Source organism: Melanostigma gelatinosum (assembly GCF_949748355.1).
Source record: "Melanostigma gelatinosum genome assembly, chromosome: 6".
Lineage (NCBI taxonomy): Eukaryota > Metazoa > Chordata > Actinopteri > Perciformes > Zoarcidae > Melanostigma > Melanostigma gelatinosum.
In genome coordinates this window covers 1,574,441-1,596,940 of record NC_136639.1, presented here as the reverse complement: position 1 = coordinate 1,596,940, position 22,500 = coordinate 1,574,441, and the positions used below count along the sequence as shown (strand labels likewise).

Sequence of the window (22,500 nt, the reverse complement as noted above, 5' to 3'; positions counted from 1 at the left end):
TTCTTATAAAATAAAATATAAGTTCTGACCCTTTGTTTTCTGCCCACAGAGGTATAATTAGAGTAACTGTGCTGTCTAATTATCTCTGTGGTCAGAGCAGTGAAGTCCTGAGGGTCCACACTGGATTGTCAGGGTACCAAGAGGTTGAATCTGTTCAATATGTTCCAGTTATTCATTCCATCTTCAGAGTAGCTCTGCATGTACTTGTTCTGCGGTACAGTACGATCCATTCAAGCTGCTTTTGTCTGGTTTTAATGGAGAATAACCCCCACTGAGCGCTCAGGATGCCTTAAAACAGAGCTTTCTGTAAAACACACAACCTGCCACCCACATGCTGCACACACACACACACACACCTACACACACACACACACACACACACACACACACACACACACACACACACTTCAACTCTTAACTTAGGTTTTGTTCCCAAATGTCACCTCAAATGAGTTAACAGTAAGTTACAGAACTTCATGTCTCACACATTCTCATTCACTTTCAAAATAAACTTTTGTCTTCACAGTAAATGTAGTTTCCACTCATTACACGCTTGTAATGAGTGGAAACTGTATGTTTCTACTCATCACACGGTTAGTGTCTTATCAAAATAAACTTCCACCCTCACTGTAAATGTACAGTTTCCACTCACGACATTCATAGCATCTTTTCAAAATAAAGTTCTGTGTTCAGAGTAAACCTACAGTTTCTACTCATTACAGCATCGCGTCTTTTCAAAATAAACTTTCATCTTTACAGTAAACGTACAGTACTCATGACATTCACAGCGTCTTTTCAAAATAAACTTCCGTCCTCACAGTAAACATAGCATCATATGCATAGCATCTTTTCAAAATAAACTTCCATCTTCACAGTAAACATACAGTTTCCACTCATTACAACTTTCGTGTCTTTTTAAAATAAACGTCCGTCTTCCCAGGAAGTTCTTTATTATCGTCACTCGGTTGAGTAATTAATTCCCTTGAACTGATAAAGTCCTCTGGAATGACTGAATTATCTTAATTGACAGTCACTTTCATCCCATCAACCTTTGAAGGAGAGACCTTTAGAGGCCTTCTCTTTGTCCACTGTCGACTTCTAAGCTACACTCACCAAGTCCTGACTCCAGCTCTGTATCGCCAATAACTGCAGTTTGGGAAATGTTGAATTATTCCTTTAAGCCTTGAAAATTGACATTTTCTTTTGGGATGCTCATGAAATATTTGTGTTGACCATGACAGTGGGAGCTTCTCAATGTCATCATCTAGTGGCCATTAGTGGAACTGCAGATTTAAACCACCAATTAGCTTCAACATTCAGCTGTGGTGATTGCCATATCTGAGTTGAGTTCTTCTCTGTTCCTGTTCCGTTGAGACTGTTTAACTGTTCATAAGAGCAACATGAAACAAAGCAAATACTGCTGAGTCCTTCAAATTAAATCCAGTCAATGACGACATCAGGTTACGCCTGCGTTCCGTGTTGCACGAGAAATTCTAAGGCTGCATTGTTTCAGTAGCCACGCAGCAGCTAGCAGCGGGCTAGCTCACAGCAGCAGCCACACGTGTGCGTGCTTAAACCGATTCCGTCATGTTAAAGGGAAAAAGTGATCAAGCCGCACAACAGCTTCTTTTTTTTTACGACATTTGTGTAAAGATCAAAGGCAGGTCGACTTTATCGCAGCGCTCTGCACTTCCCTTTCAGGAACACAAAAAGACAGCCACCGCTGTTTCCAATGAGAAGCAGGTGTCGGCCCCAGCTGAGCGCTTTAAGCGGCTTGATAATGAGGGCTGGCCGCCTGCACACAGGACACATAAAGAGCCACGGAAACGCAACGGCACTGCCCACCAGCACCGACAGCATCATCAACACCTTCTGTGTGTAGAAGCCAATGCAAGGAGACAATACGATGAAGTTCATCATCAGTTTAGGAGGGACAGTGTGAGCATCAATGTATGGAAGTGTTTGCAAAGAAGGCTGACATACACAGAAACTATCGGCAGCCATTTAAAGGGGTGTTGTGGAATATTTCTATGAATCGTCGGGAGAAGTGTTTCTTATCAATGTCAAATGAAACAGAGTCTGGATGAACGATCAAAGTTGTAATAGTCGATTTATTTGCTTGCAAGCAAAGAGAACACGTCTCACAGACACATCACGTCATCTGCAGGAGGTGCTCTGACAACACAGTCAGATGCACGGACATTTATACTCAGCCAGGTGCTTCCTTTGATGGGGTCACTGTGACCTCATCAAAGAGTTAAGATCCAGTATTGCGGAGACGGAATCAGCCTGTTTTACCATCACACATCACATACACACACAGAGGGTCATGCCCTTCAGCTGATGCTCATCAGGAAGTTCTGTAATCTAGACCTCTGTGTGTCTCCGTCTTTGAAGACAGAAACAATGCACAAGAGAACAGATAACAAGATAACAGACAACAAATAACAAGACACCTGGATGCAAAACTGATAGAATCATCCACTGAAAAGGTGTTTGGTGCCTGCACAGTTAAAGATTTACATTCTTTAACCCTAAAGCATACGACGATGACATATATCCCCATAACAGGGGTCATTCACATGTCACATTTATTATGTGCGATCAAATCCATTGTCGATGGAAAGCGCCCTCAGAATCGAGACGTTTACTTGCTTCACCTTTTCCATCGAAGGACGTCACAGCATCCAGTTGACAGGTCAGCCAGTCACAGACAAGATCAGCCAGTAAAGCTGTGAGTCCATTGATATTTGGTTAGTTTAGCCAGTTACGTTAAATGACCACTAAATTACCGCTTCATCATCATCATCGTCTTCCCAGCGTTCAGGTTTTGGTTGCTTAATAACGGCAGAAACGACATAGAAGTCTATGAGAAAATGACTCTACTTCTCTCTTGATTTATTCCCTCAGTAAACATTGTAAACATGAGTTTATGTCTCAATCTCTAGTTTCAAGTCTTCTTCAACACAGCATGATGTTCATTTAGTACATTATGGTCCATTTAGAGTCACACAGACCATAAAGCAGGGGATGCTTTAGGGCGGGGCTACACAGTGATTGACAGGTCTCTACCAGAGACGTATACGCCGTCTCTCTGTCACTCCTCCTCAGTCCATATATGGTCACTTCCTGTTCACTGCTGCAACAAAAAAATAAGATGGCGACGGCCATGCTGTATTGAAGAAGACTTGAAACTAGAGATTGAGACATAAACTCATGTTTACAATGTTTACTGAGGGAATAAATCAAGAGAGAAGTAGAGTCATTTTCTATAGACTTCTATACAACCAGAGGAGTCGCCCCCTGGTGGACACTAGAGAGAATGCAGCTTTAACACATGAAGCTTTGGCTTCACTCTTACTGCCTGCTTAAAACAACCATGGAAGTAACGTTACTGAAGAAGGCAAGTTACGTGATGAATAAATCAACGTTGACTGTACTTCCTCGGTCATGATTACGTGGATAACATACAAAATTATTTCATGGCATGTCTACAAATTATGGCACATTATATTTTGAAGGTATAGCTACGAATGCTGGATGAGACCAGACTGACTTTTCAAACAATGGCCAAATCCTCACCCAGACTTTAGGGAAAGACCTAAATAAAGGATAAAAACAGAGGGGGTTCTGGGATGGACGTCTAAAGACACTTTGCGGTTTGAGTAAAGACTTAAAGAATGTAACCCTTCCTCCGTATCAGTTACATACTCAGAACATTTCAATGCAAGCGTGACTAGTCACCTCATCCGTCTGTAGAACAGCTCATTCCTGCTGTAAAGCAGCTGTAGCAGAAGCCAGACTCATTAAAACCACAACAAAACCTGAATCCACATCAGCCAGCGGGCCCCTGGCCTCCACACCTTCCATTAAACATCAGAGAGAGGAGGTTCATATTTCTGTTCCTGCTTCACTGTATACCACCTGTCAATCAGCCGGCGTGGAGGAAAGAGCTTGGTGCTCTTCTCTGTCCAATCCCGGTGCGATGATTACTGTCCAGCTTCTTTTCTAACCTTTAATGTTGGAGACATCCTCTCCTGCAACCTGCTCACCTCATTTCTCCTTGTGTGACCAGATGTTGCTATGGAGACAGAGACCAGCTTCCTCCTCAAACACCAGCGTGAAATTGAGGTCTCGTAAAAATACCACGAGCACCGACATCAGAGGAAATGATCTAAACCGATGAAGACATTGTTCCGATGAGTTGCCGCGGCTGAATCTAAAAAGGTTCTGATGCGTCTTTGTCAGCAGTTAAAAGGTGCTTCGTCAGGTTTCTCCACCTCTTTGTGACAAACAGGCCGCTCGACCAAATGAAGTGCAGCTGAAGAGTCACACACAGGTGGAGGAGGAGTCATCACATCAATTAACACAAATGATATCAGACACTGCAGCTAAACAAAGGCACAAGAGGGACAATGGGGAAGACTTTGTGACATGCTCAGCTGCTAACAGGGGGGGGGATGTCTCTACGGCCAAAACACATCGTGTTGTCTTACTTTTAGACCCTCCATCAAACCAACCAAGGGCCATTTATCCTTCATACCTGAAGCTGCAACCACTGTTGAACCACCCTTTATGAAAGCCGAGGTTCACGTCTGCTAACAAACCTCTGCTCTCAGGCAAATGTAGCTCTGCTGTCAGCAAGGACACTTACAGCGAGAGAGAAGAGCGAGCGCTGTGTCACACCTGACCCTCATTACCCAATTCAGACGGTAGCTGTAAAAGAGAAACACGATCCAGGAACCAAACCAAGCTGGAAAAAAGAAAATGTCAGTAAATTCTTTCCATGCTTATCAAAGTAGAAGCTACCGGTAGTTGCTGGGGTCGATCAAAAGGCCTTTATGGAGAGCTGAGGAATAGATGAAAGGTTTGGATTTGAGAAGCTTCTCAGCAAAGATTGAATGAGTGTGTGATGTTAAAAGGGTCGCTCGTAGTGATCAACCGGCTGATAGTTCTCCCCAACTCTGCAGCTCTACAGAGATTTTTAGCATTTCTTGGGCTCCTCTTCCTGTCTGGTTCTGTCTAAGGGGCGAATTCACAAAGAATGGAATGCGGCCGCTAATAGCACCCGGAATTGAACATCGCTTGAAACCGCTATCCGCCCCGTCTCGAGGTCCGATTCACTCACGACATTGTGCTCCTTCGGCACGTAATGGGGCGGTTTGCAGCGAGTGTGAAGCGGTCGGGATGAGAGTCAGTACCTCGGAGTCCGAGGCCGTGGTTCTCTGCTGCAAAACAGCGGATTGCACTCAAGCGAGGGAGTTTGAGTATCTTGAAGCGTGAGATAGACAGATGTTCCAGTCCATCTCGGGTCAGACCCTCACCTGTGTTCATGAGATTGCGGCCAAAATGCTGAGCTTCCTTCGTAGGGTGACTGCGCTCAGCCTAAGAAATCGGGAGAGGAGCCCAGACATCCGGAGGGAGCTCAGAGTAGAGACACTGACCCTTCAGGTGGAAAGGGACCAGCTGAGGTGCTTCATCATCTGGGTCAGGATCTTCCTGGACGCCTCCCTTGAGAGGTTTTCCAGGCACGTCCAATGGGCAAGAGGCCCTGAACACGCTGGAGGGATTATATATCTAGTCTGCTTTGGGAAAGTCTCATGTTTATTTCTGCTGTTGGTCCTTTTAACTCGAGGGTCGATGGGGAATCACTCGCTTTTGGAGCCGGCCTCGATTGGCCATTTGAGGAACTGCAGTTTTTGTCCCTTCTGCATTCTGCACTTGATCAAAACAAGCTGAATGAAGCCACTGTGCACTACCTGCTCAGCAGCACTCAGCAGACACACTCCGCTGGTGAACACAGTGGAGCATTTAGCAGCTAAAGAGACGGATGTCTCCCTCAGGAGGTGGTGGAGACCAAACACAGAGCTAAGAGAGAGAGGAGTGGACTGATATTCATCATGTGACACTAACAGGAAGACTCCTGATGAGCCATCATGCTGCTGTGTGGAAGCAGCCAGCTGGTTACTAACATCGTGAGCTGTGTTGAGCCTGTCTGCCCCCTAGTGGCTGAAAAAGGATGACTCAATGAAAGTGGCCTTTTAATTGCGTCTCTGTTTATTGGCTGTAACGTTTTATCACCAATGTCATGGGCAACATTCCTGCCCTCCGTGAGCCCTGTTGTTACACTGGAACACATCAGCCATTGTTTATCCTGGAAAATAAATCCACCTTAAAAGTGAATCCACAATGAGAGACCTGCTAACTGCGTTTAAATCCCTAAAGAAACATTCAAGATGTTCCAAATGCAACTGAGCTCCAGTAAAGGAAATGTGTGTAATCTCTTCAAACCAGTCGAGGTTCTGTCATCTATGAAAGACATCAGTGGTGCTGTTGCTGTTAACTGTCCAAGCTGTTGTAAATTGTAAATTGTGCTTTGGGGTGGAAGTTCTCTGCAGGATTCAGAGTTTGTGAAACGCTTTCTCTCGCTCTGCTTCTGATTCTTTCATCGTGACCGAAATGGAGAGATGCAACAGTGACCACAGCAGGAATAGAAGGAGGGTCGGTCACTCGGCCTGGTTGACATCTAACAATCACTCTAGAATATGATAGCTCATTAAAGAGAAGAAATACAACTCATCGGTACATTCTGTGAGGTTTTATGGTGAAACTTGTGCTTAGAACGGTGTTAGAAGTAGCGGAGCTGATGGAACATGTTCTCTGTAGGGCTGTGCCTCATCCAATCAATGTCAGCAAACATCCCAGTATGAGTTAATGCAAAAACATGAAGGTATCAAACTCGTATTACTACTTTACAGTCAAATATTTAACATTTATTCCAACATGAAAAAAACAGAAAATAACACTTTGACAAACACGTCAGGACATCTTATTATACTCTCACTATAATATAATAATATATATATCATATAATAATATATATGTCAAATAATAAAATATATATCATATAATAATATTCACGATAATATGAAAAAGCTGAATAAGTGATTAGCATGACGTCATGCAGCTAGCTAACCTGTCTGGTGTTCAGCTAGTACAGAAGCTTCATGTACTGCTTCCCTTTCCTGCTGGTCTGCTGTCTGGTTGTGAGGTCAGGCTGATCTGATATCAGCTCTTTGGCTGAAGGTTCTCCTCAAAGTTCTCCTCTCAAACGGTCTTGGGGTACATCCCAAGTCTCTTAATTGTCATTTCCAACTTCCGAAACGGGTTCACTTCCTCGCTCGAACCGGAAGTTGTTCTGCGCCGCCATATTGACGGCCGTCCCAAAGCTCTTACTTCTGCTCTGAGGAGCGAGGAGGGAGGAGGGAGGAGGGAGGAGGGATCTCTGAGGAGCCATGAGCGAGGACCCACGAGAACAGACTTCCAGGAAGCGTTTTAACAGAAGACACGCCCCCTCATTGTTCATCAGTCATGTGATTGGACGCTGTAGCCGATCGGACTGACTCCCTCCATCACAGAGACACAACCAGACCGCCATGGCCCGTCATACCAGAGGTAGCTGTCTGCTTGTTGAGGTGATTGGATTACAGTGATGCTTAACCTGAGACATCATGTTGGTGTTCATGGGAACTTTGGATCTTAAAAAGATCAAGACCCGAAGAAAAGTAAGACCCGGTGTGTACTCTTCTGTGTGACAACATGTATGTTTATTGGAGGAAAACCAACATGAGAGGGTACAGAGTGAGAAAGACTTGGGACGACTCCCAATATATTAATATACACAGCTACTAGCCTATGTACAGTACAAGTGTGGAGCAGGACACATCTGTCAGAATGTTACTGTTGGAAACTAAAGGAAACACCTTCCAGAACAGAAGTAATCAGATAAAAAGATATAAATTCTGATAATCAATAATCAATACTCATCACTCCTAATCTGCATTCACACACTGAGATATTTCAGATCACTTGTACAGTAAGTACACTTTCAAACTACAAGACTTTACCTCTAATGGAACCAGAACTAAACACAATGGCTCACTGTAGCAAAGGACTCTGGGAGTTTGAGTTTAGTGGTTTCCTTACTTCTCCGTCCCGTTGCTTTAACGAAGTCCCGTCGCCCTCATTTAATCATCTCGTTCAGTACATTAACTCTGGTTAACCCCCTCAATCCCAACGCTCCCAACGCTCAAAGGAATGTCAAACACACACACACACACACACACACACACACTGGCAGAAGTGTTGAGATACAGTACAGATAATACAAACACTACTGCACCAACACGAACACTGAGACGCAACACATTAGGTCTTCCTCCTCTTCTCTGTGAAGCTCATGTTGATTTGCGCCATTTTACATTTTTGAACAATTTGTTCAAAAGAAGGGATTTAAAATGCTGCACACATGTAATACACACTCACTACACATATAACACACACTCACACTACACGTGTAATACACATGTAATACACACTCACTACACATGTAACACACACTCACACTACACGTGTAATACACATGTAATACACACTCACTACACATGTAACACACACTCACACTACACGTGTAATACACATGTAACACACACTCACACTACACGTGTAATACACATGTAATACACACTCACTACACGTGTAATACACACTCACACTACACGTGTAATACACACTCACACTACACGTGTAATACACATGTAACACACACACACTACACTACACGTGTAATACACATGTAATACATATGTAATACATACTCACACTACACGTGTAATACACATGTAATACACACTCACACTAATGAGAGACTGAAACATTAAAGGATGGGACATAGAATTATGAAATCAAATAATTAAAATGTGCTAAACAACTTTTACACATTGGACAACAACATTGAATTGTTGATTGATACTGGATATATACAGATATATACAGATATATATATATATATATATATATATATATATATATATATATATATATATATATATGATCTGTAAGAGCGCCGTCAGACTAGAGTAGCAGTCTAAATATGGACGTTGGGAGGTTCGGTATGGGACGTCCCAGCTAATCCAGGACAGCTGGACACACTCGTTATCTTGTAAATGTCCTTAAATCTTTTAGGCGCAGCTCAAACAGACACACGGGTAAAGTGAGATCCTCACCGTGTGAACGGTGGCTTGATTCCCACTCATGCTACAACGTTAAGGCACTTTGAATGAACGCATCCACCCACTGGCAGATGTTAATGGTACATTGAGTTTTACTAACATAATATAATATAGTCATTGTGTTATCACGTCCACTCTTCATTTCTCTTTGGCAACTAAATCAGCACAACACGTTTCTGTAGTTATTTGGTTTCAGTGTGCCTCAAAGCGACTTCCTCCACTAACTACCCACCGACCACACAGGTTTCAATATGAAGTCAACCTCAACTTCCATATCCACACAGAGACCAACAGAAGTGAAACACTGTAGAACAAGAAAACAGAATAAAATCTAAAAAGCTAAACTACAATCTGACCCTAACCCTAGCTCCAGTGTGGGTTAATGTATGAACATGAATAACTGAGAGACACAGACAGTGCTTTACAATAACAATAAAATAAAACAATGAAACACAGGGAGAGGACACTCCCAACACTGAAGAGTCTGTCCAGGTTAACAGAAGAAGAATATAAAGCTTACGGCGCCTTTGGCACCAAAACAACGGAATAAAGAGAGATGTGTGTGAAAAGGTCCGACAAGACGTTTTGGTCAAAGGAGATTTAAGAGACGGAAGAAACTGTGACATCAGAAATGATAGAAAGCTTTAAAAAGCTTAGAAACCTTTGTTCACTACCGACTGGCTTTCCTCTGAGTTGACCAGCCTTCTCTTCTACCTCCATCTGGTCTCTCAGGGTAGAGCTGCTGCTGTTGCCACCAAACGAACCTTCGGACCACAGTTCTGCCAGCTTCTTCCTTCCCTCTGAACGCGTCTTACTCTCGCAGCATAATTCCAGTCCTCGGTCTTCTCGTGTCAGTCTGTCGTCCTACACGAGTAAGTACCTCCCAGTGGCCTCGGCTCACTGGTTGACGTGGGGCCTCAGGGCCTGGTAGAGCCCCTCAAAAGTGGGCCGGTCGGGTATGTCGCGACTCCAACAACGCATCATCAGCTCGAAGAGTGAAGGCGGGCAGAGCGGAGGGCCGTAGAGGAAGATCTAGTCGGGAAACACAGGAGAGTTAAAGAGGTTGTTCAGTACAGAACCAGAAGAACGCGTTGCTCAGATGTACCAACGTAGTCAGGGCTCAGAGAGCAGAAGGGCTGCTCGTCCTCAACTGGACCCAGCTCACAGGACTGACAAAGCATTCAGGAACTGGAGCTGCTTTCAGTCCGCCGGGGATCTAAATCAGGCACTCCTGGGCGCCAGGCTAGTGCTCCACTTGGAGTCGCTGGTCTCACCTGTCGGCCCTGGTTCCTGAAGAACTCGCCAGTGTTCTCTATGACCTGTTCGTCGGACAGCAGGCTGTAGGGCTGCTCCTTGCACAGAGTGAAGATCTCCCACAGGGTGACGCCGAACGCCCACACGTCACTGGCCGTGGTGAACTTACCCTGAGAGGAGGTCACATGGAGATAACATGAAAAACACTGTGGGAGTCAAATGATTTCATTTCAGGGAACAGCTCTTCATGTTCTAGAACAAACACGTTTTGGTTTGGTGTTTATGGGGCGCGTTACCATCAGACTACCTGAGGTCTTGAATGTCTTGCACAAACCTAAAGACGAACCTATTCTGAGTCTCCTGAATGAACTGGGTCAGCTTTCAGTCAGTTTGTGCGCTAGCACCATTAGCTTTGAGGGCTTTTGTGACTGACTCGTGCTTGTTGACGGTCGACTAGCATGACACCGGACAGCCTACTAGCTGTAGCGGTTCACCCAAGCAACCCAACGAGTAGTCACCCACGTCACCAAGCTCCTGGCGCTGCCTAGTTCACCAGGAATGAACTTTGTTGTGCCACCGTCCAAATAAACCAGGTCAAGAATAAGAGGTGCTTTTGGTCTTTTCTATAAAAACATTAGCAATGCTTCCACTTCCAGTGCTAACTGCCCCCCCTCACCAGCAGGATGCTCTCCCAGGCCATCCATCGGATGGGCAGCACCGCCCGGCCCTGGATGCGGTAGTAGTCGCTGCTGTACAGGTTCCGGCTCATCCCGAAGTCGGCGATCTTGATGGTGAGGCGGCGGTCCAGCAGGCAGTTCCTGGTGGCCAGGTCGCGGTGCACGAAGTTCAGGGACGCCAGGTACTTCATCCCCGACGAGATCTGCACCGACATGTGGAGGAGGTCGGACAGACTGCGAGGGAAGAGATGAGGAAGGAAGAGGAAGGAGACGGAGGTGAGAACTTTGACTTCACGAGTTGATCGTAGCTTGTGCACGTGTTTGGAGAGTGATCACGTCGTCCCCTGCTGTTTGCATCTTAAACCTATTGAGCATGTGTCGTTGGCATGTTAGCATGTTAGCATGTGTAAAGTGCAGTGTTCTGTGTACTAACCTGACTGAGGGGATGTTGTTGGCGTGCGTCAGCGTGCTCTCGATCTCCCGCTGCGACAGGAACATGTTGAGGTCTCCGTTCTCCATGTACTCGGTCACCATGCACAGCGGGTCGGACGACACGCACACGCACAGCAGCCGGATGATGTTGGGGTCGTTCAGACGGGACATGATCTTTATCTCCTTCAGGAAGTCGTTCCTGGTGGACGGAGGAAGAGCGGACATTTTGTTTTCGGTTTCATTCGAGGTACTTTCAGTTTTGGATCGTCTCGTTGAAATCACGTAAATTAATTTTGACGGTTTCCGCAATATACTCGGTCACTTCGGTCAACACATGAGATTTGCAGGTCCGATCCGTTGAGGGTTCCCCAGAAAATGGACAAACTTCAAAGGGGGGACTTTTAAAGAAATAAACAGTCACACGGTGTACCTGGCTTGGCTGGTGGCGTCGGCCCTCAGCTGTTTAACGGCCACGAGTACCGACCGCCCATCCCTGTCAGGGAGCGGAGACCCCTCCCCAAGGAATTCTGGGAGTCCCTCGGCCTCGCACAGGTGGACCTGGATAAATACAACCATCCATTTCAATGCAGGGAATCCCAGCACCAGAGCACGGCGTTATCAAGGCAAGGCAAGGCAAGTTTATTTGTATAGCACATTTCAACAACAAGGTAATTCAAAGTGCTTCACATAAAACCATTAAAAGCATCAAAACATAAGGAAAAAGAAAAGGAGATTTAAAAACAATTCAAGAAACAGTGTAAGAAATAAAATTCAGTCGTAAAAAGTAAAGGAGATTTAAAACATACATTGAAACAATAATCGATGTCTCCCTGAGACATTACGCTGCACGCAATCAACCATACACTGCCGCAATTCTGCAATTACTCGCACACAAACCACGTCTGGAAAAGATCTCTGCCGATCTGCGTTTTATAGTGTACGCCTTGCACGAACTCGGTCCCGGAGGAAATGGCGATATCAGATGAATCAAATACAAGCACCGCGCTCCCTGACCGGCTGTGGCCCCGCCTCCTCCTCCTCCTCACCTCTCCAAACTGCCCCTCCCCCAGCTTCTCCCTGAAGATCAGCTGTTGCCGCGGGAACTCTGCGGCGGAGATGTCCTTCCTGGTGAGCGAGTCGACGGTGAGGGCGGGCACGGCGTACATGTTGCTGCCGGTGACGCCCTGCAGGCGCACGATGTCCGTCTCGGCGTAGTGCGGCGCGTTGCTGTGGAAACACTGGTGCGGCGTGCACTGGGTGACGTCGGGCTCGGCGTAGCCTCCTCCGCACGCTGCCGGAGAGGGAAGGAAGAGGTGTTTGATGAGCGAGTTGTCTCCCCAAGGAGATGATGTATTATGTTGTGTGTGTGAGTGAGTGTGTGCATCTTTGTGTCTGTCCGTCTGCGGCTAATCTCTCATACTACTGGACCCATCAGACCGATATTCACGGAAGAAAGAAAACGTATCTGCCAGAAGTGATTGGAAATATATCATATCACAGTTCAAATCATATTTTCATCGTGTGCCTTTGCCATTTTATTTTTGTGACTTTAGCCGTCAAAACAAATGTGATTGTGAGTTTATGTCGTGAAGAGTGAATGTCAGCGAGAGAATAAAGTGTTCATGCACAGGAATGAAAACGCAATTCACAAACACAGGACGTCCTCGCCCGTCAGTCCGGTCGACCGTATCTGATGTGTGAACGTCCTGAAGTCACACCTTTCAGCTCTTACCACGCAGCCAGCCTGACGTCATGTGACAGGAAGTCAGCAGGAGGAGGTCGTAGAGAGGGTTACCGAGGAGGAGGAGAGCTGGAGGAGGAGGAGGAGGAAACATGGACAGAGACAGAGAGGGACGAGAAGAGCTGCAGAGTGAACGAGCATGCACATTCTGCATCACCAAGAAAATACTGAAGACCAAGAAAGAGAAGAAAGAAGAAGCAGAGAGCTGTAAAGAACTGAGAAGATGGAGGTTTGTGAGGCGGCCAGCAGGGGGCAGACTGCAGCAGTTTGATGGCTTCTGCAGCTTAAACAAAGCATTTTCAAAGCATCACTGATTCACATTTCCTTTGAGGTTGCGTAGATGAGAAAGAGCCATGATAACTATCACCAGACCTCCACAGACGCTCAGTAGAACACGAACACGTGACGTGAACCTGTTCTCATTTCTCTCTGTCTGCTGCGACTGTGAGGTTAAAGAGCGAGGAAGAGCTCCGGCGGGTCTACCTGACGCCTCGGCGCTCTGCGACAGCTCCGGCAGCTTGTTCCTCAGCGCCGCCGGGTTCTGGTACTGAGGGTCCAACAGGAAGACTCTCTCGTAGTGAGGGTCGGTGTTGGTGAGGCCTGAGACACAAAACACAACCATTACATAACGCCTCAACGTTTCAACACAATAAATACTCTGAATGTGAGTGATGAAGTGGTGAAGCTTCATGGTGATGTCTATGAGGTCATGTTGTGACTCTATTCACCTGTAGAGTCTTCTTAATGCGAGTGATGAAGTGGTGAATATTCACCTGTAGAGTCTTAATGTGAGTGATGAAGTGGTGAATATTCACCTGTAGAGTCTCTTAATGTGAGTGATGAAGTGGTAAATATTCACCTGTAGAGTCTCTTAATGTGAGTGATGAAGTGGTGAATATTCACCTGTGGAGTCTCTTAATGTGAGTGATGAAGTGGTGAATATTCACCTGTAGAGTCTCTTAATGTGAGTGATGAAGTGGTGAATATTCACCTGTAGAGTCTTCTTAATGTGAGTGATGAAGTGGTGAATATTCACCTGTAGAGTCTCTTAATGTGAGTGATGAAGTGGTGAATATTCAGCTGTAGAGTCTCTTAATGCGAGTGATGAAGTGGTGAATATTCACCTGTAGAGTCTTAATGCGAGTGATGAAGTGGTGAATATTCACCTGTAGAGTCTTAATGTGAGTGATGAAGTGGTGAATATTCACCTGTAGAGTCTTAATGTGAGTGATGAAGTGGTGAATATTCACCTGTAGAGTCTCTTAATGTGAGTGATGAAGTGGTAAATATTCACCTGTAGAGTCTTATTAATGTGAGTGATGAAGTGGTGAATATTCACCTGTAGAGTCTCTTAATGTGAGTGATGAAGTGGTAAATATTCACCTGTAGAGTCTTATTAATGTGAGTGATGAAGTGGTGAATATTCACCTGTAGAGTCTTCTTAATGTGAGTGATGAAGTGGTGAATATTCACCTGTAGAGTCTTCTTAATGTGAGTGATGAAGTGGTGAATATTCACCTGTAGAGTCTCTTAATGTGAGTGATGAAGTGGTGAATATTCACCTGTAGAGTCTTCTTAATGTGAGTGATGAAGTGGTGAATATTCACCTGTAGAGTCTCTTAATGTGAGTGATGAAGTGGTGAATATTCACCTGTGGAGTCTCTTAATGTGAGTGATGAAGTGGTGAATATTCACCTGTAGAGTCTCTTAATGCGAGTGATGAAGTGGTGAATATTCACCTGTGGAGTCTAAATGTCTGGAATGTAACTAAACGTCTCTTTGAAGACGTTTCCTCTCAATGAGTTTGTTCTCAGACTCTGATGATAAATCTCCACTTTAGCAGTTCTTACATTCACCAAACTTCACTCGTTCATTCCTCTCTGTGTGCTGAAGGTTCACACAGAGGGGTTTGTTCACTCATCACTCACACACTCATACACGACCAAAAACCAAGATGGCGACGGCTTTCTTCTATTTATGCATCAAACTGTCTACCTGTGGGGGCGTGGCCAGAGCGGGGGGGCACAGGGGGGGTCTGGAGGATGATGGTGTCGCTGCAGGAGGACAGACGAACCGTCACGTCCTCGTCAAGGATCCGACGAGGAGCCTAGAGGAGGAGAGGAGTGGAGGGGAGGAGAGGAGAGGAGGGGAGGAGAGGAGGCGAGGAGAGAAGGAGAGAAGGAGAAGATAGGAGGGGAGTAGGAGAGGAGAATAGGAGAGGAGGAGAGAAGGAGGGGAGGAGAGGAGGAGGAGAGGACGTTATTACAGCTTTCTAAAGAATATACATTTTTATATTTCATTTCTTATTTTATTACGTTCCAATATTTTTACATTATTAAAGTTCTACTTTTTTTACCATGATCAATTCATTCTGTGCTATTTTTGTTATTTTCTTTATTTGTTGCGCATTGTCTCTTCATGTCCTTCCCTTTGCCTTCACTCACCACTTACTGTATTCATACTAGTTAGTTTCTGTACGTCTGCTCTGGTTTCTGCTCTATGATGCTCATCATCTGTGATGTAATGTACTGTAATGTACTGTAATGTGATGTACTGTACTGTAATGTAATGTACTGTAATGTGATGTACTGTAATGTGATGTAATGTACTGTAATTTACTGTGATGTACTGTAATGTGATGTACTGTAATGTAATGTGATGTGATGTACTGTAATGTGATGTAATGTGATGTAATGTAATGTACTGTAATGTACTGTGATGTAATGTACTGTAATGTACTGTGATGTAATGTACTATAATGTAATGTACTGTAATGTAATGTACTGTAATGTGATGTAATGTACTGTAATTTACTGTGATGTACTGTAATGTGATGTCCTGTAATGTAATGTGATGTGATGTACTGTAATGTGATGTAATGTGATGTAATGTAATGTACTGTAATTTACTGTGATGTAATGTACTGTAATGTACTGTGATGTACTGTAATGTGATGTACTGTAATGTAATGTGATGTACTGTAATGTGATGTAATGTGATGTAATGTAATGTACTGTAATGTACTGTGATGTAATGTACTGTAATGTACTGTGATGTAATGTACTATAATGTAATGTACTGTAATGTGATGTGATGTAATGTAGAACACTTAGAACTGTGTTTGATTTGTTTGATCAACAATTGATTGATTGACTGATTGATTGACTGATTGATTGACTGATTGACTGATTGATTGAACAGTGATCTGGCCTTTATAGCTCATGAAGCTTTTTGATTTGTTGATCATTTGAGATGTGATTGTTTTCTAAACAGCTGTTTCTTCATTTTATTTCCTCCGGTGTAATAAAAGCGTCGTGGATCTCTTCGTCTGCTCACCTTCTCCAGCACCTTGCAGACGTACTGGCACCAGAGGATGAGGAAGATGATGATGACGAGCAGCATGATGATGGTCACCAGGCAGCCAATCAGGACGGGCGTGTTCCCGTCGTCGGGCGGATTGCTGGCTGATGGACTGGCTGCTGTGGAGAGAGAGGAGAGGACTCAAGGAGAGGACTCGATCATGCTGTTTCATCTCATGTGAGATCAGAAGGGTGAGGTCAGAGGTCAGACCTGTCTCAGGTGGGGTTGCCGTGGTGCTCTCTCTCTTAAATGGAGACGAGGTCGTCCCCAGAGTGACCGGGGTCGGGAGTACGGTGTCCTCTGAGGGACAAAGGAAAGACGTTTTATTCATTGGTGTGAAGGGAAATAGAATCTGTGTGTGTGTGTGTAAACACACACATTTATATTAATGTCTGTGTGTGTGTGTGTGTATATATTAATGTCTGTGTGTGTGTGTGTGTTACCCGACTGAAAGGAGATCTCGCTGAACATCATCCAGACGTCGGCGAAGTCAAAGCGGCAGCGGAGGGATTTGCCGGCGTGGCGGTCGAGCGGCACGGTGACGTAGCGAGCGCTCGGGTTCCTGTCGTCCAGCACCGTCTTGAAAGCCACAGGCTCCGCCTCCCAGCCGGCGATGAGGCGGGGCTTAAACCAACAGGAAACGGAGGAGAAGATCTTCACTCCGCGGGAGAACATGTTGTTACTGTGAACCTGACGGAGGAGAGTTCACTTTGTCAGAGTCGTGAAATATAATATCAGGATAAACTGAACTCACTCGCTCCTTAAAACAACCCGACCAATCACAGGACGCTGCCGTGTGACGAGGTAAAGAAGAAGTGAAAACCTTCATGGAGGTGAAGTTCCTCTGCCTGTCGAACACAAACTCCATCTCCACGTATCCCAGACTGCCCAGCGAGTCGTTCCTCCAGCCCAGGTAGTCGTAGCCCGGCCACACGTGGTACTGACGCGTCAGCAGGAAGTCGTCCAGGCCGATCACACCGTCCGTCAGCTGACCCAGACCGCCGAACAGCCTCCTATTGGACGAGACGTCCCGTCAGGAAACAGTCGTGTGTGTGTGTGTGTGTGTGTGTGGGGGGGGGGGGGGGGACTCGCCTCCTCTCATGTGCTCCGTCATACGTGGAATCGTTGAGGCTGGCGATGGGGGAACCGGGCGGCATCATGAGCTGACCCTCCGGAGCGGCGTAGGAGATCAGACCGTCTGCAGGTTGGAGGACATCGTGTCAGCTTTTATGGAGCTTCTGCTCACATTCAGTGAAGAAGTGGTTCAAGCTGATCACCGTCACCACGAAGGGCCTCACACACAGAGGATGTGACGACATGAGAACTCTAAACGATCCACAGCTGCAGCCGTGTGAGTGAGTGACAGAGTGTGAGAGAGTGTGAGTGAGAGAGTGTGAGAGTGTGAGTGAGTGAGTGAGAGAGTGTGAGTGAGAGAGTGAGAGAGTGTGAGAGAGTGTGAGTGAGAGAGTGAGAGAGTGTGAGAGAGTGAGAGAGTGTGAGAGAGTGAGAGAGTGTGAGAGAGTGTGAGAGAGTGAGAGAGTGTGAGAGAGTGTGAGTGAGAGAGTGAGGGAGTATGAGAGAGTGAGAGAGTGTGAGAGTGTGAGTGAGAGAGTGTGAGAGTGAGAGAGTGTGAGAGAGTGTGAGTGAGAGAGTGAGAGAGTGTGAGAGAGTGTGAGAGAGTGTGAGTGAGTGAGTGAGTGAGTGAGTGAGAGAGTGTGAGAGAGTGAGAGAGTGTGAGAGAGTGTGAGTGAGAGAGTGAGAGAGTGTGAGAGAGTGTGAGTGAGTGAGAGAGTGTGAGTGAGTGAGTGAGAGAGTGTGAGAGAGTGTGAGTGAGAGAGTGTGAGAGAGTGAGAGAGTGTGAGAGAGTGTGAGAGAGTGAGAGAGTGTGAGAGAGTGTGAGTGAGTGAGAGAGTGTGAGTGAGTGTGAGAGTGTGAGTGAGTGTGTGAGTGATTGTGAGTGTGTGAGTGAGAGAGTGTGAGTGAGTGAGAGTGTGAGAGAGTGAGAGAGTGTGAGAGAGTGTGAGAGTGTGAGAGAGTGAGAGAGTGTGAGAGAGTGAGTGAGAGTGAGTGAGTGATTGTGAGTGAGTGAGTGAGTGATTGTGAGTGAGTGTGTGAGAGTGAGTGTGTGAGAGTGAGTGAGTGATTGTGAGTGAGTGAGTGATTGTGAGTGAGTGTGTGAGAGTGAGTGAGTGAGTGAGTGAGTGTGAGAGTGTGAGAGTGTGAGTGAGTGAGTGATTGTGAGTGAGTGTGAGAGTGTGAGTGAGTGAGTGATTGTGAGTGAGTGATTGTGAGTGAGTGAGTGTGAGTGAGTGTGAGAGTGAGTGAGTGAGTGATTGTGAGTGAGTGTGTGAGTGAGTGAGTGTGTGAGTGAGTGAGAGTGAGTGAGTGAGAGTGAGTGATTGTGAGTGTGAGACAGAGAGAGAGTGAGAGTGTGTGTGTGTGAGTGAGTGAGTGTGAGAGTGTGAGAGAGTGTGAGTGAGTGAGTGATTGTGCGTGAGTGATTGTGAGTGAGTGAGTGTGTGAGTGAGTGAGAGTGAGTGAGTGAGAGTGAGAGTGAGTGTGAGAGTGTGAGTGAGTGAGTGAGAGTGCGTGAGTGATTGTGAGTGAGTGAGTGAGTGAGTGAGTGAGAGTGAGTGTGAGAGTGTGAGTGAGTGAGTGATTGTGAGTGAGTGAGTGTGTGAGTGAGTGAGAGTGAGAGTGTGTGTGTGTGTGTGAGTGAGTGTGTGTGTGTGAGTGAGTGTCCCACCTTCCCACTGACAGCCGTACAGCTCCACCCTCATGCACACCGTGGTGGACAGCTTGGTGACGGGGATCAGCCGGACGTAGCGGGACACGATGGGGGGGTGCAGGTCGTTGATGATGGAGGTGTAGGCGTTCTTGTTGCCCTCCATCACCTGGAGATGCACAAGAACAGAGGAGTTCACACAGTGTGGTACCCAGCTGGGTTCTGTGTGGAGCTGTATCTGCATCCTGAACAGCCTCAGATCAAAGCTCTGTCACGTTGCCTTTGCGTTGCTCACCGTGTTGCCCAGCCGGTTGCTCCAGGACTTCCACAGCAGGCCGTCCCGGCTGTAGTTGAGGCGGTACGCTCGGGCGAACTCGTTCCCGGAGTACCTGGCGTAGCGTCCCTGAGTCCCGACCACCGTCAGGAAGGTCAACCTGCCCAGGTCCACCTGAAGAACACAGCAACAGGGTTCTGTCCATCAGCTGACCCACAGCACCCACAGACACTGAACATGAGGTCCGTTCATCTGAAGTCACAAGCATCGTGTGGGACAACACGCCAACATCGAGAGGACCAGACTCCATTAAAGAACAGCAATGTGACCTCTCAGGACACAGCTGCTGGTTCACTGCTGCTCCGTCGGTGAGTGAGTGAGTGTTGTTAGTGAGTGAGTGTTGTTAGTGAGTGAGTGTTGTTAGTGAGTGAGTGTTGTTAGTGAGTGAGTGAGTGTTGTTAGTGAGTGAGTGTTGTTAGTGAGTGAGTGTTGTTAGTGAGTGAGTTTGTGTTGTTAGTGAGTTTGTGTTGCTAGTGAGTGAGTGAGTGTTGTTAGTGAGTGAGTGAGTGTTGTTAGTGAGTGAGTGAGTGTTGTTAGTGAGTGAGTGAGTGTTGTTAGTGAGTGAGTGAGTGTTGTTAGTGAGTTTGTGTTGTTAGTGAGTGAGTGAGTGAGTGTTGTTAGTGAGTGAGTGTTGTTAGTGAGTGAGTGAGTGTTGTTAGTGAGTGAGTGTTGTTAGTGAGTGAGTGATGTTAGTGAGTGAGTGTTGTTAGTGAGTGAGTGAGTGTTGTTAGTGAGTGACTGTTAGTGAGTGAGTGAGTGTTGTTAGTGAGTGAGTGTTGTTAGTGAGTGAGTGATGTTAGTGAGTGAGTGTTGTTAGTGAGTGAGTGTTGTTAGTGAGTGAGTGAGTGTTAGTGAGTGAGTGTTGTTAGTGAGTGAGTGTTGTTAGTGAGTGAGTGAGTGTTGTTAGTGAGTGAGTGAGTGTTGTTAGTGAGTGAGTGATGTTAGTGAGTGAGTGTTGTTAGTGAGTGAGTGTTGTTAGTGAGTGAGTGTTGTTAGTGAGTGAGTGAGTGTTGTTAGTGAGTGAGTGAGTGTTGTTAGTGAGTGAGTGTTGTTAGTGAGTAAGTGTTGTTAGTGAGTGAGTGTTGTTAGTGAGTGAGTGTTGTTAGTGAGTGAGTGAGTGTTGTTAGTGAGTGAGTGTTGTTAGTGAGTAAGTGTTGTTAGTGAGTGAGTGTTGTTAGTGAGTAAGTGTTGTTAGTGAGTGAGTGTTGTTAGTGAGTGAGCGTTGTTAGTGAGTGAGTGAGTGTTGTTAGTGAGTGAGTGTTGTTAGTGAGTGAGTGAGTGTTGTTAGTGAGTTTGTGTTGTTAGTGAGTTTGTGTTGTTAGTGAGTGAGTGAGTGAGTGTTGTTAGTGAGTGAGTGAGTGTTGTTAGTGAGTTTGTGTTGTTAGTGAGTTTGTGTTGTTAGTGAGTGAGTGAGTGAGTGTTGTTAGTGAGTGAGTGTTGTTAGTGAGTGAGTGTTGTTAGTGAGTGAGTGTTGTTAGTGAGTGAGTGTTGTTCGTGAGTGAGTGTTGTTAGTGAGTGAGTGTTGTTAGTGAGTGAGTGTTGTTCGTGAGTGAGTGTTGTTAGTGAGTGAGTGTTGTTAGTGAGTGACTTTAGTGGAGCTGAGTTAACCCTTTAAACACCAAAGTCACACAACAACACTCGCTCACTAACCGACGGAGCAGCAGGAGAGCAGCAGCTGTGTTGTGCTGTTGTGGCTGCTGTTCCTGTCTACTGTCGGGAATACTGTGACCGTGTAGAAGTACCTCATACTGTCCCTTCATAATACTTTAATCATTCATGAAACACATGGTCCACTGGTGTGTATCTTTGTTGAGTTTAACACAGAACTCTGCTTCTTGAATTATGAACAGAAATGTCAGAACTTTAAACTGTACAATAACTTGTACAACAATTAAACTATGCAATACTTCCATGAATACTTTGTATTCATACTTGTAGCATGATGTACACACTTTACATTATATTTTACACAGTGCTGTATTTATTATTCTTTCTTATGGTTCTTTATGCTTGAATATAAGATCAACTGCAACGTACAAATCAATAAAGTCTTGTGATTGTTACTCCTACAGTCCTTCACTCTGAACTCAAATCACTACTTTCTGTTTCACTACTTTCCTTCTCAACTTCACTGTGATTGAAGTCAAAGGCAGTCGGACTGATCCGTGTGTGAAGAACAGGACGATGAGAATCCTCCGACTGTTGAACCCACTGAACACGTTTCTCTGTAAAACAGTGAAGACACAAACCTGCAGGTACTGACTGTCTGAAGGCTCCAGCTGACCCTCAGGACACCAGGCGCCATCTCCCTCCTCACGGTTCAACCTGCACACACACACACGCACACACACACACACACACACACAGACGCACACACGCACACACACAGACACACACAGACGCACACACGCACACACACAGACACACACGCACACACACACACACACACAGACGCACACACGCACACACACAGACACACACACACACACACACACACAGACGCACACACGCACACACACAGACACACACGCACACACACACACACACAGACGCACACACGCACACACACAGACACACACACACGCACACACACACACACACACACACACATGCACACACGCACACACACAGACACACACAGACACACACACACACACACAGACGCACACACACACGCGCACACACACGCACACACACAGACACACACACACACACACAGACGCACACACACACACGCACACACACGCACACACACACACACACACACACACACACAGACGCACACACGCACACACACAGACACGCACACACACACACGCACACACACACACACACACAGACGCACACAGACAGACACGGACACACACACACACAGAAACAGACAGACACAGTTTATAAAGCAGGTA

General features: G+C 45.9%; 1 protein-coding gene across 2 annotated transcripts in view; it reads right to left on the bottom strand.

Annotated features, from left to right (window-relative positions):
- Window positions 1-8,871: 8,871 nt before the first annotated feature.
- Window positions 8,872-22,500, bottom strand: part of ddr2l (discoidin domain receptor family, member 2, like) — a 24,584-nt gene continuing 10,955 nt past the window's right edge. Inside the window, exons 4-20 of one of the 2 annotated variants that reach the window (XM_079270017.1) lie at window positions 21,844-21,919; window positions 19,556-19,708; window positions 19,282-19,429; window positions 17,628-17,733; window positions 17,359-17,548; window positions 16,979-17,225; window positions 16,746-16,835; window positions 16,512-16,654; window positions 15,171-15,282; window positions 13,659-13,775; window positions 13,167-13,244; window positions 12,481-12,725; window positions 11,865-11,992; window positions 11,436-11,633; window positions 11,002-11,236; window positions 10,346-10,495; window positions 8,872-10,103 (exon numbers count right to left, since the gene is read on the bottom strand). In XM_079270017.1, the coding sequence (XP_079126143.1) occupies window positions 9,969-10,103; window positions 10,346-10,495; window positions 11,002-11,236; window positions 11,436-11,633; window positions 11,865-11,992; window positions 12,481-12,725; window positions 13,167-13,244; window positions 13,659-13,775; window positions 15,171-15,282; window positions 16,512-16,654; window positions 16,746-16,835; window positions 16,979-17,225; window positions 17,359-17,548; window positions 17,628-17,733; window positions 19,282-19,429; window positions 19,556-19,708; window positions 21,844-21,919 (2,551 nt within the window). In that variant the 3' untranslated portion in view covers window positions 8,872-9,968. The remainder of the gene's footprint in view (window positions 10,104-10,345; window positions 10,496-11,001; window positions 11,237-11,435; window positions 11,634-11,864; window positions 11,993-12,480; window positions 12,726-13,166; window positions 13,245-13,658; window positions 13,776-15,170; window positions 15,283-16,511; window positions 16,655-16,745; window positions 16,836-16,978; window positions 17,226-17,358; window positions 17,549-17,627; window positions 17,734-19,281; window positions 19,430-19,555; window positions 19,709-21,843; window positions 21,920-22,500) is intronic. The other variant, XM_079270018.1, reaches the window with a different exon arrangement.